Here is a 15552-nt window from a genome sequence, read left to right on the forward strand (position 1 = left end):
AAAGAAAAGACGAAGGTTCTTGTCATATTTGCAATACAAAGTAGTGTTTTTGTTGTCATATCTATACTACTTTATTTCTGTAACTTGTATTTGCTGTTTGTTTCTACATTGGTAAAAAAGAGAGAGTCCAGTTGCAAAAAACAGTATATAGGAATAGTATTTAAGAACAGGACCAAAGACTAAATACACAAATAATTTAAATAAAACAATGTAGGATACGACTCCGTAAACTGAAGTCAGCAGAACACCAAAAACATTTATCTTAAAAGAAAATTCGTGAAAATGTCCTGAAAAATCCTCCTGGTAACTGCTGGACAAGTTAAGAACAAACAGATGGAATAAAGCAGTTCAGTGGTAAAGCAGAGGAGGTATTACTGGTCTTACCAGTGCTGTCGTCATAAACCACAGTGACCGTCTTCCACTTGAAGAAATGGACCAGGTCCAGGATGGCCCGGCTGAGCGAGGAGAAGTCTGGGTAGAGGCTAACGTAGAAGACGTCTCTGTTGTCCGATACTTGGTGCTTCCATTTGGTCTGGATATGTGGCACCCCCAGGGCGTTGCAAATGGACTGGACCGCATTGGCCGAGGAACTGTGAGATGGACCGAAGATGGCCGCCACCCCCAGAGAAAGCTGGTCACAGGCTAGAGAGGAGGGATATTTAACTGGTCAGTGTCCTCTTACTGTGATGCAGCATATGTTCATAATGACCACCAGATGTAAACAAATCAACAAATTCCATGTGCAGAACCAAACCAACAATAAATGTATCTTATCAACAGGTAACTCCTGACCATCCGAAACCTGATATACCCTCTTCCTCCGTGCCATAGAGCTCCATTTGGTCCAAAAACACATCAATGAGCCCAACCAGTTCTCATTCCCGGGTTGTCAAATATCTATGCTCTGTCACGCCTCTCCGCATCTGACATTGATATTTTGTTTCAGGAAATTCAATTGAGATAATAATGTAGAGAAAAATCTGAAGCAAAATTAATTAATTGATCAAATATATTGAGCTCATAACCACAGCATTAGCTTGTTTATAAATTCACTCTGGTAAGCAGTGATGCAGTATAATGTCTAGGGCTCTTATTGTGAAAGGTAAGAATGGAAGAAGTGGAGCTACAGCACTGTCGCTGTCAGTGTAAGAGGCACAAAAGTAGGGCTGCAGGTATTGATTATTTAACCAATGGAGTAATCTACCGATTATTCTTGCGATTAATTGAGTAATCGGATATGCACGTGGAAATGTTTTCATTCAATTACTTTTGCTTCATTAAATGGTAATAGTAATAAACGGTAGAGAAAATAAGACAGTCTTTATAATGAATGAGCAACTACATATAATTGCCTTTTCCTTTAGAAAAATCTATATTTTTATTGGTAACATTGCAAAAGATGCTGTGAAGTGAGCACTAAGATAGTAAACTAAACCTCAAAAGTAAACCCATTTAATGCATTTAATGTCTACCATATCATTTTGGGTTTTAATGAGACAAACATGTTTTAAATTGCAAAAGGCACTGTATCCATCCAAACAAATTTAGTGCATTTAAGTGCTATATTACCTTCTTCTGGGTTCTGAAGCGCAAAAATAGAACAAAACATAAGAAAAATCAAATAACCTTTTAAAAAATAAGGTATATACAACCAAAAGCTAAGGCATAAACATTGCCTTTAAGTTGTGCAATATAACTTTCAGAACCACAATTTTCAAGTTTCAGGCATAATGTAAGCCTTTACAGTCTTCTTTAAAGGTTTTGTTTTCTATCTAACTTTTATTTTATTTTTAAATTATCTATATAAATATATATTCACCCACAAAAAAAAGAACTTTAAAACAAATTTCCTCCAATTCTACATCACCTGCACTAGTCTATATTAGTTACACTGATGGGGCAGAGAACAGCATAACTTCCTCTACAGTTGCCAACAGCCCACCATCACTCCCAGTTGGAGAATGGGTGAAATCAAATCGACAGTAGGGCTGGGTAAAAAAATTCGATTCATCAGTGCATAGCAATATGTTTTTTGCCAATTCAATATAGATTCATAAAATCATAAAATCGATTATTTCCGTTGTAATGACGCCCCGCTCCAGTGGGGGCAGTGTGAGTGCCGCCAGAGTGTGATTTTAATTTTAAGTTTCATTTAATAAATTATTAATAAAATTATTAAATTAAATAAGGTAAAATAAGTTTGGTGTTAGTTTGTTCTAAATCTATACAGATAATGCACGCTTCATTGACCAAATATCAGAAGGTATTCCAGTGAATTATCTGGGTATTTCTGACATCAACGCGGATCACTGAGTCAATATCGAAGCAACTGGATCAATATCGAATCGAATCGAAATCAAATCAAATTGTGGCCGAAAGATTCGAAATTGAATTGAATTGTGAGGTTCCTGACAATACCCAGCCCTAAGCAACAGTAAAAGGAAGTCGTCAGCACTCACCGATAAGCATTAAATATTGTTTATTCACACACAGCAGGCATAAAACGGACGTGTTTCAGCACTGAGCTTTCTTCAGCATTATTCAGTGAAATCAAAGCAAGGAAGTTAGCCTGAGGCACCAGGCCCTAAAATCACTAAATCCGCCCCTGATAACAAGGAGAGCAGCAGAGAGCAGCTGGATGAGAGGTCTGTCACTGCACTGCGCTGTCTGTCAGTCTGCTCTGATGGGCCTATCGATCAGCTGGGTGTTCAGTCAAGTGTGTTATTTGTTTTTATTGGGACTACTTTCTTTGTAGGCTATTCAGGCACTTTTCATAAAAACAAAACAATAGCCTAATTATTTTTGTGCATTTTCAGTATTTACTCTCTAACCAGCTGCTGTTGGATGTTCCGTCAGATTTCCCTCTTTCGTATACTGGGGCAGACGTGACCCCCATTCCCCATGGAGATTATGCGGCTGGTTGAGGGGTCTTAATCGGGTTCGCTCTGACCGCCCCCATAGATTGGGTGCTTTCGGTTAAGATGCTGGAGCAGAAATAAAACAGAAATAACCATCCGTGTTAAAACACAGAGTGCTGTTTGGTCCCCCTGGATTAAACAAAGCCTCAAGGCAATTCATTTTGCCTCGAGCCTCAATGATTATTATGAGTGGAATTATTCGATTTACTCGAGTAATCGTTTCAGCCCTACACAAAAGCTTTTGCCGTGTTGGTTCAAACAACTGGGCCTTCGTCTTAATATCTCAAAATCTTCAGAAGTATGCACACAGCATTTGCTACCAGCAGACCAGCAGCTAGTGATAGTTTAGGGGATCAGCTGATGTCTCGTGCGATAAACGGTGCCACAGAATTTGTTGCACTCAAGACGGTCAGGTGTCGCCACAGGTGTGTGTAAGCGTGTGTAAGTGTGTGACAGAGAGACAGCACAGGAGCAGAGTGCAGCAGAACTGCGTGTCCCTTAATGACAGCAAAACACAGCTCAGTCTCACAGGATAGTTTAATACATGCCTATTTTGCACAAACATTTACCCGCCAGTGTGGCAGGTAACCTTCATAGGTGGGTGTTAATTTCAGACTCTGTTTATAACTGATGTTGTCAAGTGGCAAATCATACTGCTGTTACGGGTGCCTTCTGGCTGGCAGGTGGCCTAACATACTGCAAAAAGTGGCTGTTTTATAAGCTGAAGCCACCCGGCAGCATATCATTGGTGTAAGTGTCTAAAGCCAAAATCACTGACCAATCAGCTGTATTCCAGGTCTTGGGAATGAGAACAAGCTGCAAGATGTAGCACAGCAGGCACAGGCACTCTTTAGCTTCTTTATGGGACGCACTAGGCTTCAACTAACTTCAATGCAAACCCATCCATGCCTATACTTGAAGCTGTACATGATGTAGTGGATACACTGAAACTTGTTTGTTGGTCTCAAAAGTAGTCCGCAGTTTGGCACTCCGCCTTGGTGTCTAGCTCGCTCTTATTCCCAACTCGTCAAATACTGCCACTTGGTCAGTGATTTTGGTGTCAGTCACCAACACAAAAAGCACCTTCTGCAGCAGTATGATATGCTGCTAGACAGCATCAGATTGAAATGCTGCCAGTAACTGTGTAATATAAGTAGCAGAATGGCACAACAAACCCAAGACTTTAACCCATGTGTCCGCTGTATACTTCTTGTATGAATGTTGAGACAAACCATGATCATTTTTTCCAAAACCTTACCACCCCCTTTCGTTGCCTAAACCTAGCCAAGTGTTTTACCAATGCAAGTTTATTTTTAAAAAGACTGTATGCATCTAAGGAGCAGAAGCTGTACATTTCCCCTGAAAACAGAATAGTGCATTGAAAAAACACAATGCAATGACCAGGCATAAACTGACACACCATCCCAGAAAATCAACAACAGACAGATGAGAGTGTGTTGTGGTATCACTACCATCACTACCACTCATGAAGTTAGACTGTGACCACAGCGCCATTAAACATGGTGATTTATTCTCTGTAAACTGGAAACAAACAGATCTTCAGTTCATATATTAATAGTATGAAAGCAAAATGTGAGTAAATAGTCACAGTCTTGAGCTCTGCAAAAGCCCTGCTCTGTGGGTGGGTGTGTGTGTGTGTGTGTGTGTGTAAGAAGAGAGCTGTAGAAGAGTGAAAGAAAATTAAAACACAGGTGGTTTATAAAAACGACGTGACATTTAATACACGATGTTTGCGATAAAGTCATTTTATATATCGCAAGTAGAACATCTCAAGTATATTTGATATATATATTGCTCACCCCTTGAAGAAAGGTACAATGCCAACATTTTGGGCTGCCTTTAAACAGGGAAGCAGTCTGGAAAGTGTACTGGCTAAGATAAAGACCAAAAACATTACAAACATAAATTTTAAAAACAGAAAGGCTAAATATGTGACATAATATTAAATTATCATAAAATAAAAGCAGCCATCATCACAGTGGTCAACTGCTGCTGAAAAAATGTCTGAGCATGGGTACATTCAAGCCCATTGTTTTAATCAAATATATATATATATTCTTACACTATATCGTGTACTGTAAATATGTCCACTGGTATTGATTACACGATGTCTACGACATTACATTTCCACGATAACAACGATGAAGATGAAGCTAAAGGTGTGACCAATTTGAGCTTGCTTCAATGGAATGGTAATCGCAGGACAAACAAACAACTGCACATCTTTGTATTAGCTCGCTTGTGCAGTCTAATCACCTTATTTGATATAAGGCAGTTGGCTAAATCACTGAGACAGGATATAATGGCCCGTAATTGATAAGAGACTTGAAATGTCAGCCTGATGCACACACAAAACTGATAGATTATAGCACTTTATTGGCTGTCTCTGGGGGCCAAACAGGTCTTTGAATTACTGCCGCTGAGTCATTACCTGGAACCAATCAATTCTCTCTGTTTACATTTCAAGTGCTCAGCCATTTCTCCCCCGCCTGATTATAATTGTCACAATCTAAGCCACTGCAGCTCGCGAGCCTCGTACAGGGAATACATTTACATTGCAAAGCAGCTATGGTAAGGCACATGTGCACACACACTTTCACTCAAATGTACAGTGTTTCCACACACACACACAGCAGCAGCTGAGAGAGAGCGTGCCAACACCGGAGGCAGATCTTCCAATCACTAACACATAAATACCTTTCCTGGAGGCTTCAAAGCTGTCATAGATGTTTATCCTTTGGATGTCGTAGGTGAGCGTGGTGTTTGGCAGTAGGGTTCTGTTCCTGTTGATTGTGTTTAAAGCAAATTTAAAGGCTAGTTCCTCAGCACCTGACGGGCCGCTTTCAATGGACTCAAATATCCCCCCTGTGAAAGAAAGAGACACAACTGATCAGTGCTTTTTCAGGGTTGAATTGTTTTCATTGGAAATAATGCTTTTATAATAGCCAGTAGTCATGATTACACAGAGTTAGGCTATGAAGAGTTGGAAGAAGCATCTCAATCAGAATAACCTTAAAACTTTTATAATAAGTTTGACAGGAAAGGAAAATAAACACACTCCTTATTTGCTGCGCACAAAGACAGAATGAATTTTGCCACAGAATATCAAGGCACTTTCTGTCAATTCGGTACAAAATGTCAAGAAGCTTTTATTGCTGCATGATTTCAAACAAGAGCAAATATATCATAAACAAACAAATAATGAAGTTAATGAAAAACAGAGTCGACCAGTGCCCACTGAAGAAGTTTACTGTGATAATTTCGCCTGTGGCTTCTTCAGGTACTCTCAGTGAAATTACATCAGTATTCACGTGTGAGATAAATACACATGACTAAAAATCATCTACATCTTTTTTTGTTTTTTCAATTTCATCAGAGTGTATCAATAATATTGTCTCATGTGAACATAACACAAAAAACATGACAATATTTACAAAACATTTAAAAAAACATATAAATGAGGCACGAATTTTATGACTTATAATCAGTGTAACAATATTTACAAAACACAACAAAGCCTAGAATAGTTAATAGAGTTATACATTACACCATATTATCCTAACCAGGATACTGCTATCCAGCAGACTTAATTTCTTAAAAGGGACCAGGCCCATTTCCCAGAGTCCCCTAACCACACACAGCTGGATCAAAAACTCCTTTGTCCCACTGTCTACTAAAACCCTGAACACCACCCAGGCTTGAATATTGTATTTCTTTCTTGCTGTTCAGCAAAGTTTTGTTGTAAAATTAGTGCATTTTCATGCATGGACATGTGCAATTAATGGATAATGTACATATCTGTTGTTTTTTAATTGTTGTATTTAACTGTGCATGTATTTTTGTTTTTATTGTTTTTATACTGCAAACACTGAAGTCCAAGGCAAACTTCCCACTGGGAGAATAAAGTCTAAATTCTATCTGAATCTAAAACTAAAGACATGAACTGCACACTGGTTTTCCTCATGATCACACAGTCAAACATGTACAAGTGAGTTGTGCAAGTTACTTAAAGTATCTAATAGTTTGTTCTATGATAAGCTTATTACACAATGAAAAAGTAATATTAGACCTACTAAACTATTAATAACCCATAACCCCCTCACCCATCAACAAGTTTATATTTTTTTTACATCTCTTCCCCCTATCTATTTATCTGGCAAGCCACAAAGTCACTACCCCTGCCTCTCTCTATGTGGTCAGTCGCCAGTGTTTTTCATTTGCACTGCCCTTGCAGCCTGTGATCTTGGGCAGAGCTAGACAGCCAGTTAACCCTTTGAAATCTGGGCAAATTGACTTGATTTCTTTTAAAAATGTGGGAAGAAGGCAATGAGCCACTAAATGAAGAATGACCTGAAAAATTGCAAGACATTCGAAAAAAGTACAAGAAAATTTCCTGAAAATGAGCACACACAAAAAAAATTGGAAAAGTAAAGGGAAAAAAACAATAAATGAGTAGTGAAATGCACCATTTTGTGTCCCTCAACCAAAAGTGCTCATTGAAAATAGAAAATAATATTACTGCAGAATATTCTTTAAAGCTTGATTTTGAAAAGAGCGTTTTGTGTGCAGTGGTATGAGTGTGAGTATTTGACACAGCAGAAAAGGATTATACTGTATAAAATCAATACTGCTGCCATACCCTGTGCTGTGATAGTCAAAACATAACCATCTACTTAGCATGTAGTATAGTGAAAATAAACTGGCGTCTTTACAAAATAAATGGCATTTTTTTAGGAATGATGTTGGTTGAAAAATTAACTTGATGAAAGTCGAAAATAAGAGTAACTTATTGTACTTTTTACTTGATTTTAAAAAGTGCATTTTGTGTGCAGTGTATGCCATTAAACCAGGTCCTAAGGGTTAATACAGATGGTTAATATTGCACTTTAAAAATAAAACGACTATGTGAATGTTAAATTTCTACATATAACGCTGCCAAACAGATGCCTGTTACTGTAATACTGAAACGAGTTAGCTAACACCACAGGTTAACCGCTAACAGCTGCAGCTGTAAGCTAACTGCTACAACAGAAAAGCTTCTAACATGACATTCTCTATGAAATGCGTGTGTTTGATATATATGTACACATACTACTTACAGACAAATAATTTCCAAAGTGAGGACGTGTCAGGAAAACATTCAGCAACACCACGAATTCGTCCCTTTGGGTAACTGCTCAACTGGAGAGAGATTAAGCTAGCAAAGGCAACGCAGGGAAAACCATCGATCTATTATTTAAATTTATGGTGGCAGCGGTAAGAGCACTCACTCTGTCGCTTTTTCTGAATACCAACACAAGCTAAGAGCACTCACTCAGACGCTTTTTTTTAACCCAACCGATATTGCCGCGTTTTTTTTGTTTGTTTGTTTGTTTGTTTGTTTGTTACTTTTTAATCCACTTTTTAACTAACTTATTAACGTATTTACCAACTAACCTATATAAATAATATACGTAACTTTAAAGACAGCACACCTCCTGTTCCAATTATCCTATCCCCACACCTGTCTTCAAACCTGCTTCCAGTTTCTTAATTAGTTTCCTACTTGAGTGGAGGCTACCAGCCAGTTTTCATCTACTCCTTGTAAGGCAGACAGATCATGCACCTTTTGTGCTCAAAGTATGTTAAAACAAAAGGAGACAATGGGCCTCATGCAAGACACAATTCAAACACATTTTCTCTTATTTTTGCTCATATCCAGGATTTGCTCTTATTTTGTTAGTACCCATTCATTTCTAGGATTCACCACTTCTTATTTTTGCTTTTTTCTTAGATAAGAGAACAATTCACGAGTGATTGAGGGCAATCATACTAAGATAAGAAAAAAACATCTTGCTTTTACCGTCCACAAATTGTTGTCCAACATAAGAAAAAACAAGCTGAGGGATGTTTGAAAATGTAATTAAATTAAGAGGAGGATTTAGAGTAATTATAATGATTGGATTATTTAATTTCAGGGATAAAAGGATACTACTATACTGGGTGCATTGATCCCAGTTACTGTAATTTCAGTGCGTCCCGCTACTGACCAGAGCTGGAATGTAACTAAGAACCTTTACTGAAGTTACTTTTCCGTAACTTGAGTTTTTTGATACTATGCCACTTTGCACTTCTACTCTACTCCACTTCAGAGGAAAATAGGTCTATTATACTTTTTACTCCAATACTATTATTTGATACCTACTTTACAAATTAAGATTTTTGCGCACAAACACTGCAGCTGAAAAAAATTGTCAGTTAATAAGAAAATTAATGGGCAACTATTTGTTTCATTGTGTAAGCCATTTTTCATTCAAAAAAAAAAAAAAAACATTTCATGGTTCCAGATCTCATATATACTGTATGAAGACTCGCTACTTTTTCTTTAAATTATTTTAATTATTTTTGATTTACTCAATTTATGTCAACCTTTTTGCATGTGTACTTTTACTTTTAATACTTCATTTAACAGTAGGCCTACACAATTTTACAACTGCAGAAGTTTCTCTTCTTTCAGCATTTTTTGGTGTCATCTATCCAGTCTTGGCCATGTGTCAGAGTCTTTGCACATGACTCAAAATCTACCCTTATACAGTGTAAGTGGGCATTACCTGTGCTAATAGGTGACTTATGATCAGTGGGATTCATCACTGAGCACACCTGGTCAGAGCAGATTTGGGTGGTTAAGAGCTTTTGGTGCATCTGGAGATGACTTCTCTTATATTTTCTCTTACGAGAAAACAAAGAGAAAATATAAGAGAATTTTAAGAGAATGCTGCTGCATGAAGCCCAATGAATGGGCACCATATAAATAATAATAATGTGAGTACAATGAAATATCTACACTCCACTTTTTCTCTCATACTTTTCTTCTTCAGTTAACTCAGAGATGTTCCCCGGGAAAGATGCACCACTCTCGTATTGATCTATCGATTGCCATTTATGAGCACTCTCTATCACTTTGCTGAGTGGTGCATCTTTCAAAGGTAAGCCATGCTGGAGTAAATGATGTTTACAGCTTTGGGGAAGATACACAGAGAACTCTCCCTCTGTTCAATAATTCTAGTAATAGTCTGATGTAACTGCTGCTTCTATAGCCAAGCGCTCTGTGCATGGCCCAGCTTGTCCATGGTGCTGCAGACACTGGATTTGTTGCCTTATGGAAGTCAGGACTGATAACAGGACACCTAAATTTGCTGTGTTATTCAGGATTAACGTAAAGAAGTTTGGGTGAATTAGAGTTGTGAAGTGGAAAGAGTCACTGTGTCTGTTTGAAGATTATTTCAACATTTTTTTTTCTGACAATCTTGTGTTACTTGCTTGTAACACAAGCATGTAATATGGATAACCTTATGAGCAGTTAGAACACTCATATTGGACATTACTGTAAAACTGTGAAATTACCCTTAAACCCTTATTAACAAACAAAGCCTTTTTTTAAAAAAAGATTCTGCACTTGGCAACTTGATATGAAAAAGGGTTTGAAGAAGAAGTTGTGTGCTGCAGAGCTATCTCACACATCAGTGGCTAAGCAGCAACCTGCAGGGCTGAAAAGAAAGCCAACATGGAAGTGCAAACAAATGCAATTCTCTGAATGTCCACTTCAGTCTGGCTCTAAAGGCTAATCAAGCCCCATAGATAAAACTATTAAAATGCCCAATTTTATAGCAAAAATAAAAATGTTTGTGTACCACAGCCTGGCACAAAAAACGGTTTTGGTCTCAATGGCTAATTTCCACATGTGTGACAACTGGATGGGTTTGAATTTCACTCCTTATGAGGAAACTTCTCGCATAAGTTTACATTTTTGTAAACCTGCCACAAAATAAAAAAAAAAAAAATTTACAGCCAAAATGCCAAATGTCACGCTTCGAAAAAAACGTCCACAAACCAGTGAGTGTCGTACAGTAGGTATGTCCATTGTTTTATACAGTCTATGGTTTTAGTCACCATTGCAGAGTTAGATCTGTGGTAAATTCAGAGTACTTGTTGCAGTGGGGAATAAATGCTGCAGAATAGTAGGGAGGATTTCTGCACAGATCTACAGATTTGTATCCACAATGGACATCGAGGATACTGAAAATTTTATTTCGGATGGATGCGTGTAAAATCTGTCTTCCACTGATTGGAAGGTCAACCGTTTGACCCCTGTCTCCTCCAGTGCCCATGTCGAAGTATCCTTGGGCAAAATATTAAATTGTTCTTGATGGCTGTTTCATCGGTGTGAATGCATATGAATGTTCAAAACCTTGTACAGTAGCCTCTGTCACCAGTGTGTGAATGTGATAAGAAATGTGAAATAGACTTGGAGGGTATCATGTTATTACCATACATTTGAGTATCTAAAAATCCAAAGGCTATGTTTTTCAGTACTGTCATAAACAGATGCTCCTATTTCTATTTAACTCATTGTATGTAATGCACAGCACGCACCACCAGAGCTCACTCTGTAGTGTCTACTAGTGGAACAGGCAGCTGGAGGATGTTAACGCCGCACACTTATACCATCATATATTGTGTACTCAGCAGGAAGGTATAAAATAATAACTTTTGTCCTTCGCATCAGTTTTTTTTCCATCTTTAAAAGTGTTCCAAATGCCAACATTGTATATGCAGGAAATTTAAAAAGGTAAAAACAATCTATGCTCCAGACTAACTAAGCAAGCTTTCAATATCATGGTACTATATCTGAATGACACATGTGCCTCTTTATAGCAAAAGCACCCGCATCCAGGGGGATTCAATAACAATATAAGGCACTGTACAGCATTTTTCTTCAGAAAGCCACAGATGTGTGTTTAAAAGTGCGGCTCTCCACAGCTACAGCCCTCCAGTGAATACTTCTGACAGCCAGCAGATGAATGGACAGAGAGGAGGCCTGGGGAGTTGAGGGTGGGGGGTCGGGTTCTGAGATCAATGTGCTCTGATTGGCCGGCGAATCAATCAATCAAGCCCTTGGGGAGCAGTGGAGAGCAACGGTGAGAGATTGAAGTGTTTTGTTTGGGTTAGCCCTATGGTCTGGCCCCGCTGGCTCAGTGTCAGTCACAGGGAGCTTTATTTACTCCAGCTACAAGCACTCTACTGTAGGACCCTCTTCAAGTCTAGACGTAATCCATACACATGACTGCACGAGTACTGCAAGTCCCTCCTGTCACCAGCGATTACCACAGGACAGGCTGATTCTGATCAATGCGCCCTAACAGTGATTTGAACAGTGGACTCTTTGGAAATGCTCTTTTTTTCAGGGGCATTTATTTTGTCTGTGTGCTCACACTTCAAGAAAACATCTTACAGAAAGACCTCTGACAGCAGCAGCACTATGGAGAAGTTTCTGCTTTCATTAGTATTCATCTCATGGGAGAGCCCTATTTTGCTTGCCATAATGAGTTTGAAGGAATTAATAAGCATCAGTTAAGCAGGATGTACTATAATTGGAAAGCTGAGCGTTTGGAATGGGTCCGTTCACACATGAGAAACGCTGTTTTTCCTGCTGAGAATCTCTGCAGCTCCAAAGAAAAGAATATGACCTGGAAATTCTGAGATGAATCTCTGCAGAAAGGTGAATGGGTGTTGTAGAGGTGACTGTAACTTTGAATATGAATACACACGCAGTATAATGAGAAAGTTGCTCGCTCATCTGCGTGAACACCGAGTTATGGAAATGAAGCAGAATAAGTGAGATGAGGACAGAAGGAAAGAGAAAGAAAATCCTCCAGTGTGAGGACATTGTGCTTGTTCTTGTCTTAATTAGAGTTAGGTTAGGATTGTGGTTGGTTTTAAAATAAAAAATGATTCTTTTCCAAACCATTCTCTAGAATTTTTGTCAACCTCCCTCTGGGATTCTTTCAACCTCGTTTACAAATGTTTACCTTTTTAATCTCTCAAGTAAGAGAAAACAGAAGTGAAAGACAAAAGTAACCAAATAATGCATCTGATATATGAAACATAAGCAATCATAAATTATAATGCAAAAAGGCTCTGTACTATAAAAGTAAAACAGTGGGTTGGCTTTATAGTTGGGATTGACATTTAAGCAGTTGTATGACCAGCCAATTCTCATTCCAGGTCTTCATATGTTGTCGCTTTGCAATGGACTTCCTCATCTACATATTACTTTTTAAGTATCCTTCTGTGTCTGCTGTTTATATCCCAGAATGGAGTTACAGTGATGTCAACAAATGCACATGCTGGGATTGTTATGTTGAGACAACACAAACCAACACTGAAACATCAACAAACTTACATGCTGGCACGGATGGTTATGATTAGGGGAAGAAGGCACATGATAAGGTGTAGAAACAAAACCCAGCACATTCTGACGGGAAGTGAACGCCATCTTGAAAGTCTGGGGTTTGCTGGACCTATCCACAGCCCCTCCAACCCGCCCTTACTATAGGTGCACGCTCGCGATTCTCGTATTACGTCGTTATCTGCAGCATTTCAGCCTGACACCATTCTGCCATATTTCATGCAAATGCAACAGGTTCCTAAATGGGTGTACACAGTGAATTCACAGCCCATTGACCAAAAGAAAATCTTGGCATATATGTTTTTGAAAACCACAACTAACTAACTACTACTACTAACCGCATACTATTCAAGACCAATAAACAACAGAACTGGTTGTTTTTAGCAAGTCATCTCTGCATTTCCAACTGGGATAGTTCCACAAAACCTGGTTGTTATTGACCAAGACATTACTGTGTTTCCTGTAGGGATTGTGTCTCCAAAACCAGTATTTTTAGCCAAAACATGATCTTTTCTCACCAAAACGTGGTTTTGTGCATGGATCTAATCAAACACTAACCACAGCATTGTCATTGTTTCATTGCATCTACTCAACTCTTTTCCCCTCTATATTGTTGCACTTTTGATGTGCTAGGTATCTTCCTGTGTCTCTTGTTAATGTTCTGGGATGCCATGTCAGTTTACATCTGTTACATTTTGGTTTTCACAGGAAATAAACAGTTTCTGCTTGTTGGATGGATGCAGTCTTCATCAAAACAAACTTTTAATGTAGGTAAAACATGTACTTGTATTTATGTTTATTTTTTTGTTTAACACAACCATGTGGTATGAATTGGATAAGAAAATTATTATAGTTTTTCTCAATATTCATATTGGAAAGGAACAGCAGGCTCATTGGTGAAAGTTTGGGTTTGTGTGACCCATCCACCTCCCTTTACTAGAGGGACTGTCCTTTTCTTAAATAGTAAGCAGCATTTTAAACTGATGCCGTTTGGCAGCATCATAAACAAACCTCATAAACCTCATAAAATTGGCTGCATATCATACCACTGCGAAAGGTTCTTTTTGCGTTGGTGTCCCGAATTACTGACCAAGCCACGAGTTGTGAATAATGAGCTGACCCATTGCATAGTGTACGTATGTAACTTATCAGAGGTTTGCAGAAATGTACAATGCCAACATTTATTCTGGCAACTGTGATGGAATACTGGATTCATGGAGGTGCGGTCCTCTGACTTGATAGCTAGGATTTTAGATTTTTTTTGTGAGAAAACAATGTTTATAAACATATTTGCCAAGTCACAAAATGTTCATACTGGATTTATTTGCAAAACATTCACGATCAAAGTGTTTTAATTGTTTTCCAGCAATGATTGCTCGCAGCAAGTGAAGCATAATTAATCTCTTATAGTTATGTTTAGACTCTCCAGGCACATGGACAAAGTTGGTTAAGTTTTGGGGAAAAATTGCAGAGAAATATTGAAAAAGCATCACAAGGGACATTGCTTTTTCATTATTATAATTGCTTTATTAACAATAACTGAAACTACAATCTTGGAGTTATATCTAGTTTTATCTACTTTTAATTTCTCAGTGGCGTAATATTTGCTTTTTTATGCTTGTCACAAACCAAAATAAGAACCTTAGGTATTTGTCTGTGGCCTGAGGGTTCTTTTTATCTTTCGCCTTGTATCGCATTCACTGTTGAGCCCTCGCAGTAATCCTGGCTGAGCGGCCACTTCTAGGAAGATTTGCAACACTTCTCAGTCGCCTTCATGTGCAGATAACTTATGTGAATGGATGAATATCTAAGGTCTTAGAGGTGACTCTGCAAGCCTATCCCCTTTTATATTAATCAATTATTATTGATCTGAGGTCTTCTGAGAGGTCCTTCCTTCATGCATGATTCATATCACCTGAGGCGCTTTGCAAAACTCCAAAAGAGTAAGTTAAAGTAGCCCTAATCCACAACTCCAAACTTGTTACATTGATTGGACACTGGCTCTTCAAACTACTGACTTAAATAGCTTTTGCTGAGGTGATGAGCTGAAAAGTTCACAGTTTTCATTACCTACATAAAAGACACTAGAGTGTTTTTGCAAGCATACAATGAAATTATGTTTTAATGTTTTAATGTTGCATTTTGCATGTCGTGTTTTAGTCCTCTAACATAATTTCAAATATTTAAAGATGATAATTTTATAAATAGTTTTACCTTCACCTTTTTCCTTTTTTTTCCTAGGCATTTTTTAGAAATAATTTTCTAAATGTACTTATTTCTCGCAGTCTATGAAAAATGTAATACCACCGAGGTGCTTGTTGTCCTTTTTTCTTTTTCTTTTTTAAGAAATTGTACCAATTTGTTTAGGGTTAGAGGATTAAAACA

At 38.1% G+C, this 15552-nt stretch overlaps 1 protein-coding gene across 1 annotated transcript in view; it reads right to left on the reverse strand.

Annotated features, from left to right (window-relative positions):
* The window catches only part of grik2 (glutamate receptor, ionotropic, kainate 2), a 342742-nt gene that overhangs the window by 231678 nt on the left and 95512 nt on the right, over positions 1 to 15552 (reverse strand). The window contains exons 2-3 of the mRNA XM_042489444.1: positions 5637 to 5804; positions 385 to 642 (exon numbers count right to left, since the gene is read on the reverse strand). Coding sequence (XP_042345378.1) covers positions 385 to 642; positions 5637 to 5804 — 426 coding nt within the window. The remainder of the gene's footprint in view (positions 1 to 384; positions 643 to 5636; positions 5805 to 15552) is intronic.

The sequence above is a fragment of the Plectropomus leopardus genome, chromosome 7 (genome assembly GCF_008729295.1).
Source record: "Plectropomus leopardus isolate mb chromosome 7, YSFRI_Pleo_2.0, whole genome shotgun sequence".
Classification (NCBI taxonomy): Eukaryota; Metazoa; Chordata; class Actinopteri; order Perciformes; family Serranidae; genus Plectropomus; species Plectropomus leopardus.